Below are 10040 nucleotides of genomic sequence, written 5' to 3' on the forward strand. Positions count from 1 at the left end.
AGAGAAAGAGAAGAAGATAAGAGGAGGAGGGAGGAGGATGGAGGAGGGGAGGAGGGAGGAGGATTTCTGTATTCTTCTGCTCCTCTGCCTCCTTCTCTTCTCCCTCACTCCCATCTCTTCTTCTCTTCTTCTTCTCTCTTCTTCCTCTTCTTCTTTCTGCTTTCTTCGTTCTTCTTCTTCTTCTTCTTCTTCTTCTTCTTCTTCTTCTTCTTCTTCTTCTTCTTCTTCTTCTTCTTCTTCTTCTTCTTCTTCTTCTCCCAGCTATGGAGCCTGTCCTGGAACTAGCTCTTGTAGACCTTGTAGACCAGGCTGGCCTCCAACTCACAAAGATCTGCTTGCCTCTGCCTCCAGAGTGCTAGGATCTGTCAGAATTCTGTGTGTGTGTGTGTGTGTGTGTGTGTGTATTTAGAGTTTGTGTAGCCTAGAGTGGCCTTAAACACACATCCTCTTGTCTCAGACTCTTGAGTATTGGGGTTACACTTGAGCTTACTACATTTGATTCTGTAAGAACTTTTAAATTATTATTTTATTTATTTTTGTTTTATGTGTAAGAGTGTTTAGCTGAACACATGTAAGTGTGACTTGTGAGCAGAAGACAGCATCAGAGCCCCGGATCTGCAGTTACAGGTGTTTGGGAGCTACCATGTGACCATGTGAGTGCTGGGGACTAAACCTAGTCAAGGTTTTTTTTTTTTTTTTTTTTTTGATACAGGGTTTCTCTGTGCAGCTTTGGAGGCTGCCCTGGAACTTGCGCTCTAGACTAGGCTGGCCTTGAACTCACAGTGATCTGCTTGCCTCTCCCGAAGTCTGGGATTAAAGGAGCGTGCTACCACCACCTGGCTCTACCACCAGCTTTGGCACTGAGCCCACAACAGTTCTCAGTTTGCGGTCAAGCCACCTTTTCTGGGTTTGCTTGTTTTTTTTTTTATCTTCCGTCTCCATCCCCCAGCTCTTTGGCCTGACCTTGGGAATGTTTATAGGAGCTGGAGAGATGGCTCAGTGGTTAAGAGTGAGTACCGCTCTTGCAGGGGGCCTGAGTCCAAATCTCAGAAAAATCAAAAAAGAAAAAGAAAAAAAAAAAGTTAATGGTAGGTTTTGATCTTTATCTCCCTCTGGTGGTTAATTTATGTAAGTGCTAACTCATCCCTGATCCACTGATAGGTGTGCATATGTATGTGTGTAGATATATGTATGTATGTGTTGCTAGTAAATGGGAAAAGGAGAACGCCTCCCCAGCTGCATGTTCTCTGGGGATTTGTCTCTTTCTGTCACAGGAGGAAAGACACAGACGCGGGACAGGCTTTTATTTCCCTGTTTTTCTTTCCACTGCTGCTGGCTTTTCCCTTTGGAAGGGGCCAAAGAGTAAAGAAAGAAAAGCAGACGGAGAGAGTCCTGAGGTTTGGGAGTCATCGATCCTGGCAAGAATGGGGAATCTGGCATCTGGAAGTCAGGGGGCGGAGGAGGTTCTGAAATGCAGGGGATGGGGCGCACCATGAGGGGCTGGGTGGCTGCAGCGGCTGGGGACAGTGACTTCTCACCCAGACACACCCTCAGCTTCCTCAAGTGAAGGGAGATAGAGAGGATGGCGGTGGAGACGCGACAGAAAGAGCTTCCCCCTGCCCCAGGGGTGCTGTGTTTATATCTCACCTGGAGGCAGAGAGTTTTGGGGTGCAGGTTCTCCTCTCTTCTTGCTTCTGCACCTCTGCTCTCCTCCCCTCCCCCATCTCCTCCTCTCTCCTCCCCTCCCCCCCTCAATATATAGTGCAGTCTGGCTTCAAACCCCAGAGTCCCCTGCCTCGGCCGCTTGCGTGTCATCACACTGACCTGCTGCTTTTCATCTCTTCCTGTCCTCTCCTCCTTTTCTTCCCCCTCTCCTTCCCCATCTGTCGTGTCGATATAAGCATACAGGTTACTGCAAGCATCAGTGCCAGCTCTGAGAAATTTCTTCGGTCTGCTGCCCCCCTCCCCGGGGACCTCTACTCTTCCTGAGCCCCCCATGATGCACCAGTGACAGGTGTCGGCATCTTGCCCACCACGTGGCTGGTGGAAGAGATGACATCTTCCTCAGTTGAGACTGCTCGACCTGCCTGCTGGGACATAGCTTCCTCGTTCTTGCTGAAGAGCCTGGACCCCAGGTAAGGAAATGTTGGGGGTCACAGCTCCCCCAGACTTACCCCAAGGCTCCACTTTGCTTTACACAACCAGAGCTGCAGCAGGACAGAACGTCTAGAGAGTGGGTTTTGTTGGCCAGAGCCCCCCAAATGGAGGCAATATTAGGGACCGTGGAGCTGTGACAAAGCGCTTGGCTTTGGCAGAGAAGCTTGTCTGCATGTGTGTTTTGTTTTGTTAGTCACCGTCTCACATAGCCTAGTTTGACCTCGAACTGTCCACGTAGCTGAGGCTGGCCTTGAACTGCCGATCCTCCCCCTCAGCCTCATGAGTTCTGGGATTACAGAATTTGCCATCATGACCAGCTGTCTGCTTATATGTAAAGGTCAGAAAAACCCCATCAGGGTTTAGTTACTGGTGCCTCATCCAGATGCCGCGGAGCATCTAGACATGAAGCTGGAATGGCCCTGCCTCTACTTGGAAGGAATTCTGGTCTAGGATGGCCCCCATCTGCACAGGAGGGAAAACAGAACAAACAACAATGACAAAAAAAAAAAAACCCACAAAATATTTTGCACTCCGAGAGCCATTGACTTCAGAGATGAACTGCAGCAGACATTTTAAAATTCAGCTCCATCTTCATCCTTGATGACTCTCTCAAGACCGCGAGTGCCAGGGTTGAACAGAAATGGACAAAGATTTGGAACCAAAGACCTAAGTTCTGTACCTCTGTCTGTTAGGAGCCTTTGGGGTGACCCTGAAGTCTCCCATGCTCTCTGGGTGTCAGAGGACTCATCTGTGACAGCTGGATGAGCTCAAACTCAATTTTGTCCTAGTAACCTCAGAAGCCTGTAACCTATGACCCCAGGTGCCACACTCACCCATCTCTGGCAGGTCTCTGTCTCCAGGGGTGTGGCCAGCAGCTGCTACTGCTCTCAGTCCTGCTGAGGTAAAGGAAAGGGGAGGGTGTGCTCTCCTTCAGGAAGTGGGAGAATGTCAGATGATTCTGGAGCTGGGGTTAAGGTGTGTGTGTGTGTGTGTGTGTGTGTGTGTGTGTGTGTGTATGTGTGTGTGTCTACATGCGGATGTGCATGTGCATGCGTACATGCGTGTGTGTCTGTGTAGTGGGACTGGGGAGTCAATATGTGTGTGTGTGCATATGTGTGTGTGCATGCATGCGTGTGTGTGTGTGTGTGTGTGTGTGTGTGTAGTGGGACTGGAGAGTCAATGTGTGTCTGTGTGTGCATATGCGTGCATGCTTGTGTGTGTGTAGACCAGGCTGGCCTCACACTCACAGAGATTCACCTGTCTCTGCCTCTGCCTCCCCAGTGCTGATATTAAAGGTGTGCACCATCATGTCTGACCCTAAAAAATTTTTAAATTTATTTATTTTATAATTAATTATTTATTTATTTTATAATTATATATTTTATACATTTATTATAGATACACACACACCATGTGTGTGCCTGGTATCCACGGAGGCCAGAAAAAGCATCGAATCTCTTGGAATTGGAGTTATGGATGGTTGGCAGCCACCACATGGATGCTGGGAACTGAACCCAGGTCTTCTGTGAGAACAAGTGCTCTTAACCTGAGCCATCTGTCCAACCCCTCAAATAATACTTCTGGATTTTTAATACTTTTTTTCTTTTCCTCTGTATGTGTGTGAGGTGTACCCACGTGCATGCCTGTTCACATGTGTCTGTTTGCATGTACTCGGGGAGACTCGAGGCTGATATTGGGAGTCTTTGTTGCTTGGTCTCTGTCTTATGCATCAAGGCAAGTCTCTCAGTTGAACTCAGAACGCATCCATACTAGTCTGGCTAGCCAGCTTGCTCCAGTGAGACCGTTTTTTTATCTTTTAATGCTGTAATTACAAGCAGGCCACCACACTGCTCTCCAAACTCTAGACCCCATGCATCTAAGCAAATGATTTAGCTACAGAGCCAGTTCCCAATCCACCCTCTAACTCATTTTTATCTCACAGGGAGTCTGTGCACCGTGTGCATGCAGTGCTCACGGAGGCCAGAAGAGGGCGTCAGATCCTCTGAGACTGGAGTTACAGATGGTTGGAAGCTGAGATTGCCAGTGCTGAGGCCACCGGGTGGATGCTCGGAACCCAACGCACACCCTCTTCAAGAGCAGCAAGTGCTTTTATCCCTGAGCTATCTCTCTAATCCCGCCCATGAGTTTGTGTTTGGGTAATAGCATATCTTGCCTTTATCGTATGACAATTTAGTTCTTTTTTTTTTTTTTTTTTTGGTTTTTCGAGACAGGGTTTCTCTGTGGCTTTGGAGCCTGTCCTGGAACTAGCTCTTGTAGACCAGGCTGGTCTCGAACTCACAGAGATCCGCCTGCCTCTGCCTCCCGAGTGCTGGGATTAAAGGCGTGTGCCACCACCGCCCGGCGACAATTTAGTTCTTGTTAACGATGTATTTTGGTCATACACCTCCAACTCCTCCCCTCCCACTCCCCCAGGCGTTCCCCAACATGGCCCCTTGTCCTCCTCTCTCCCCACCACTGAGTTCACTTAGTGCTGCCCATTGGGATGTCCGCTGCTGCTGTGGACTTAATCTTGTGCAGATCCTGTTTCAGTAATCACAGCTGAGTAAGTCCGTGGGGGCCATGACATGGCGTGCCCAGGAGACACTTCACAGCCCTCTTCTCCACCCCTCTGGCTCTTCCGTCCTTTGGGCTCCTTCCAGCGTGTTTCTGGAGCCTTGGGGTGGGGTTGGTATAGATAGCCCATTTAGGGCTGAGCACTCAAGAGCCATTCAGTCTGAGCACTTTTGCCAACTATGAGTCTCTGCATTAACTGTCTTGAATTCCTCTGGTTTCCCTGCCTTGGCCTTCCAAGTGCTAGAATTGCAAATTGCTTGCTTGCTTTGAGGCAGAATATTGTTATATAACCCAGACTGGCTTCCCACTTCAGAATCCTTCCAGTGCTAGGATTATAAACGTATGCCACCATGTCCGGGATTCTTTTTCAATCTATCTATCTATCTATCTATCTATCTATCTATCTATCTATCTATCATCTATCTATCTAGGGTTTCTCTGTACAGCTTTGGAGGCTGTCCTGGAGCTTGCTCAGTAGACCAGGCTGGCCTCGAACTTACAGAGATCTGCCTGCCTCTGCCTCCCGAGTGCTGGGATTAAAGGTGTACGCCACCACTTCCAGGCTTAGATTTCATTTATTTTTATTTCACGTGTATGAGTGTGTACTATGTGCATGCAGTGCTCATGAAGGCCAGAAGAGGGTGTAAGATCCCCTGAGACTGGAGTTACAGACAGTTGAGAGCCGTTATGTGGGTGATGGGAATTAAACCCTGGGTATTCTGCTGAGCCACCTCTCCAGCCTAATTATTTTTATTTTTATTATGTTTTGAACAGGTAACTCTGCACTTTCATTTTGCTCTAATACCTACAAATCATACAGTAGGTTCTCTTTGGTGCTATTGTGTCTAGTCTGTCAGGCCCAGTACATAGAGGATTACTCTCCTCTCATTTCTGACCCTGACCATGCAGAGGCCAGCAGGTGGAAGATGTTCCTAGACAGCTGGGGCGTAGAGCTTACTTGAAGTCTCCATAGCTGTTTAAGGACTGTCTCCATGCCTCCCTCCCAAGACCACTTGACTCCATAAAATCCCAGGCCATCACCAAGCACATGAGATACCTCTGCAGTTCGAGGAACAGGACGATTCCTGAGGGAGGGTAGTGGGCATTCCTTCTGGCGAAAGCTCCAGACTCTCCTGGAGGCTAAAGATAAATCTCCCAGTTAAGGCCTCAGTTAAGCCCTTCTCCCGCCCAGCAGCCCGTAGCGATGACCAGCCCTGCCCCCAGTACCCAAGAGTTGCTATCCTAGCTCGGCGTCAGCGCGGCACGGTCCCCAAAGCTGCTACGCTTCCGTTCTTAGCTGCCCGGGCAACCCATCCTAGCCTCCAGCCAGCTTCAGCACCACCTCCCACCTTCCTTCGGTCGCACCCCGGCCCCACCCCACCCCTTCGGCCCCGCCTCCCGCCTCCTTAGGTCTTGGCCCAGTCTCACCCCCCTCCTCCCAACGCCCATCACTAATTACTCCGCCCTGCACCGCGCAATCCCGCCCACTCTCCCCCCCATCACTAATTACGCCGCCTTCCCACTCCTCTCAGGCTCCGTCCACCCGCCTCGCCTACGGCCTCTCCTGCAGTCAGGTTGTCCCCAGCCTGTGCAAGCTCAGCCCTGGGACCGGCTTAGTACTCTTTTCCCTTTGTGAGAAGTGCGCCAGCGGGATCCAGCCCTTCAGAATCGCAGTTTAACCTCCACCTCATCTTCTAGCACCCGAAACCTCGTGTGTCCACGCTCAGATTGAGCTTTGATACCGGGCAATAGCAACTGGATTTTATAGGGTCCTCAACTCCCAGGAACAGAAGCCTGGGCTTTCTGGGGCTTGTTGTCTCGCTTCCTTCCTTAGATACACCTGGGAAGGGAACCATGGGCAGGGCAGAGTCTGGCGTGGAGTGTCCCTATGGCCTTGTCCCTCCTCCATGTCTAGGGTCTCCACACCATTGTCCATTCTGTGCTTCAACTGTTCTGCTTGGCTTTTTTTTTTTTTTTTTTTTTTTTTTTTAGCTTCCTGTGGTTGGTGAGGTGAGGCCGGGCCCCTCCTTTCCTCTTAGTTGCACCCCTGGCCCTACCCTCCTCTCTCCCACCGATTCATTCCATTCCTTGGACAGGGAAGGTGTATGTTCCGCTAGGACAGGAGATTGGGTTCCAGTCCTGTTCTCACTTCCTGTGGACCACCCTTCAGGCTCAGCTTCAGTGGTCCAGGCTTGCCCACCACTCAGGAGGCTTTGAAGATTCCGTCTCTAGTCTGGGGAATGGCTTACCTTAATCAGGTTCTGATTCTTGCCTTGGTCTGAGTTTCCTGGGGCTCCCTGAGGAAGAGTGAAGCTGGTGGTGGAGGGCTCCGAGATCTCTTCTCCTTTCCTACCCCTCTCGGCTGACAGCCGCCTCCGGGAAGTTGCCTGTTCATGCCAGCCTGTGGCCTGCCCCCAGGTATCTGGAATCTTGCCTTAGTGAGAAGACTGAGCAGCGGGGTTCCAGTACATCCGGGTAGAAGAGGGTAGTTTTGACATACCATGCTCCTTGAAAAAGCTTTCCTTTCTCTTCTCTGCTGGGCCATACATTATAACATCATTGAGGCTACCCACCTGCTCGACAAGGCGGGTGGCATCTTAGAACCCCCTCTGTCCTCCCTGATTCCTGGAGAGTGACAGGTAGGATTGAAGCCAAGCCACCTTCTCTCTAGTTTTCCTCGAGCTTCTGGTTCCGTCCTTATTAGTTCATAGACTCTGGCTCCTACTCTTGGACTCCAGTGTCCATTGGAGGCCAAAGCAGGAAGAGAGATGGGTGAGGTGGTGGGCGGGGCTCCACATGCATCTCAGTGCCAGACCACACAGGTTCCGTAAAATGAACTGAGAAAGAGATCAAGGATGCTCATAAAAGGTTTTTTAATTTTTTTTCTTGTCTTCCACCCTCAGTTCAGTCTGTAAAGGGGACCATCTTTCTCCAAGGGAAATGGCTCAGGAAAACTGTCAGTGAATAAAGGAGAAGGCAGAGGGACAGGGAAATTCTGGGAAAGAAGTAGGGGACCACGGCACAGGGAATCCTTGTTAGGACAAGAGAGAGGTGGCACACGCCTTTAATCCCCACACTTGGGAGGCAGAGGCAGGCTGATCTCTGTGTGTTCCAGCCCAGCCTGGTCTACCGAGTGAGTTCCAGGACAGGGAGAGTTACACAGGAAACACTTTTGAAAACACAAAACAAACAAGAAAAGGTGGAGGAGAGGAGGCAGGGAGAGCAGACAGCGAGAACCCAGAGGCCCTTCTCAACATGGCTACAAGCTTGCTTTTAGTTCTTATTCCCAGATTGCTCCCACCATTCCCTCCCCCTCCCTCTCTCCCACTCCCACGGTTTTCACCCATATGCTCCAAGTCTTCTCATATTTTCCTTTCTTTTGTACACTCCCTCTGTGCTTCCCCAACTCCTCATTTTGCGTGGATGTGTGTGGATGTGTGTTTATCTGGTACGTGTACATGTTCATGTGGGTACAACTGAGGCTGGAGGTTGATGCCATTGAATGCCTTCCTCAATTGCTCTCCCCGTGATTTTGGGCCAGTGTCCAGTAGCCCCCTGAGCCTGGAGCTTCCTGTTAGCTAGGCAGACCGGCCAATGAGCTACAGGGATCTGTTTGTCTCTCTCCTGCCCCCAGCACTGGGGTTACAGACACCCACCCTGTGCCCAGCTTTTAAGTGGGTACCAGAGAGCTGAGCTCAGGTCCTCATGCAGGACAGATGCTTCACTGACTGAACCATCTCCCCAGCCCCCCTCAAAGCCGTCTTTGGCGTCATTACCCACATCTGTATGGCCAGGCCTCTGTGGTCACCTGTAGCTTGCCAGGCTCATGCACCTCCCCTATGCTCCTAAGCTATTGTCTTCTCCCTCTGAGTTATTGCCGACTGAGATGGTTGTTTATTCTGCTGCCCTCCACCCCCGCCCTCACAACCCCCACACAAGAGTGCACCAGAGAAGGTATTGAGGAGGTCAAGAAAGATAGAGGGCAGATGGGGCAAGTGATGTGGTAGCAGTAGAAGAAGGCTAATGCATAGGACCAAGAGCACAGAGCGCTCCTGGCCATCAGACCATTGTGCTGAGGGTAGAGGAGTCCTCTGAGAGCACGGGCTGCACAGGAGCCCGCTTGAGGGGGCGCCGGGTCTCGTCCCGGTTCTGCCACACGTAGTGGATCAGATAAGCCGCTACCAGTGTCAGCCAGCCCCCCATGGTAACTAGCAGGGCCACATCAGTGCTCCTTCGGGTCCCACCTCGTCCGGTGCCACACAGTTCTTCCTCCCTACTCAGCAGAAGGAACTCCTGTCCCACGAGATCCGGTCGGGCTCCTGGACCACACACAATGCCTGTCCCAGAGCCTGGAGCCAACCTCACCTGCCTGAGCACTTCCTGTAGGGCACAGTCACAGCGCCATGGGTTGGCAGACAGGTTCACTTGGATCTGCAGCCCCATGAAGGCTGCTACAGGCACAGATGCTAGCTGGTTGGCAGAGAGGTCAAGGTGGCGCAGAGTGCCCTCCAGGCCCTGGAAAGCAGCCCCTGAGAGGTGGACAAGGACATTATGAGACAGGTCCAATTCTTCCAGGACAGGCAAGTGCTGGAAGGCACCAGCTGGCACTGATGCCAGCTGGTTGGCATCCAGGTAAAGCTTTCGGGTATTGTTGGGGATGCCACTGGGCACTGCACTCAGGCCAGCCTGGCTGCAGCGGAATGTCTGTTCGCCAGCTTCTTCCGCTATGTAGCAACCCTGGGGCATTGCCCCAGGGCTGGGCACAGAACCCCCTGTGCTTATCAGCAGCAGGAAGGGCAGGAGGCCAGAAGCTAGTAGGAGCATGGTCACAGACGAACATAATCCTCGAGTGGAGGAGAACCGGGGCAATAGACGAGCCTAGGAAGAAAGAGCAGAGCTAGGATATTAAGTCCCACTGAAGCTCTCTCCTGCTGGGGTCCCCTGGTGGTGTCTCTTTGGGCCAGAACCTCTCCTTTGGGGGCTTTCTCAGCCCTAGGTCTGTCTGTCTGTCTGTCTGATTTCGACAGGATTCTAGGGGAAAGAATCCCTTAGGCTTGAAGCTTTTAGGTTCTATTGATTCTAGGTTAATCTATGAGGTCCCTTTGTCCCTTTGGCCTATTGAAATGGTCCTGGAAGGTTCCAAACTATTGCTTCTGTTTTTATATTCCTCTCACTTCTTGAAATAAATATTTCTGTCCTCCACATACCTGTGTGTCTGCCAGGGAGGCTTGGCAAACACCAGGGGGGTCTGGTTGACACTAATGTAAAGACAAGAGGGACAGATTAGTGATGGAACTCCAGAGTTTTCA

General features: G+C 51.0%; 1 protein-coding gene across 1 annotated transcript; it reads right to left on the reverse strand.

Moving 5' to 3' along the window:
• Positions 1-8790: 8790 nt before the first annotated feature.
• Positions 8791-9555, reverse strand: Lrrc3c (leucine rich repeat containing 3C). The gene has a single exon (XM_038324721.1). It carries the CDS (start codon positions 9553-9555, stop codon positions 8791-8793), a length of 765 nt encoding a protein of 254 aa, XP_038180649.1.
• Between the last annotated feature and the right edge of the window lie 485 nt (positions 9556-10040).

This window comes from Arvicola amphibius, chromosome 4, assembly GCF_903992535.2.
Source record: "Arvicola amphibius chromosome 4, mArvAmp1.2, whole genome shotgun sequence".
Classification (NCBI taxonomy): domain Eukaryota; kingdom Metazoa; phylum Chordata; class Mammalia; order Rodentia; family Cricetidae; genus Arvicola; species Arvicola amphibius.

Excerpts from the sequence above, each read along its gene's own strand:
- Lrrc3c (XM_038324721.1), bottom strand. The coding sequence starts at position 9,555 with ATGCTCCTACTAGCTTCTGGCCTCCTGCCCTTCCTGCTGCTGATAAGC.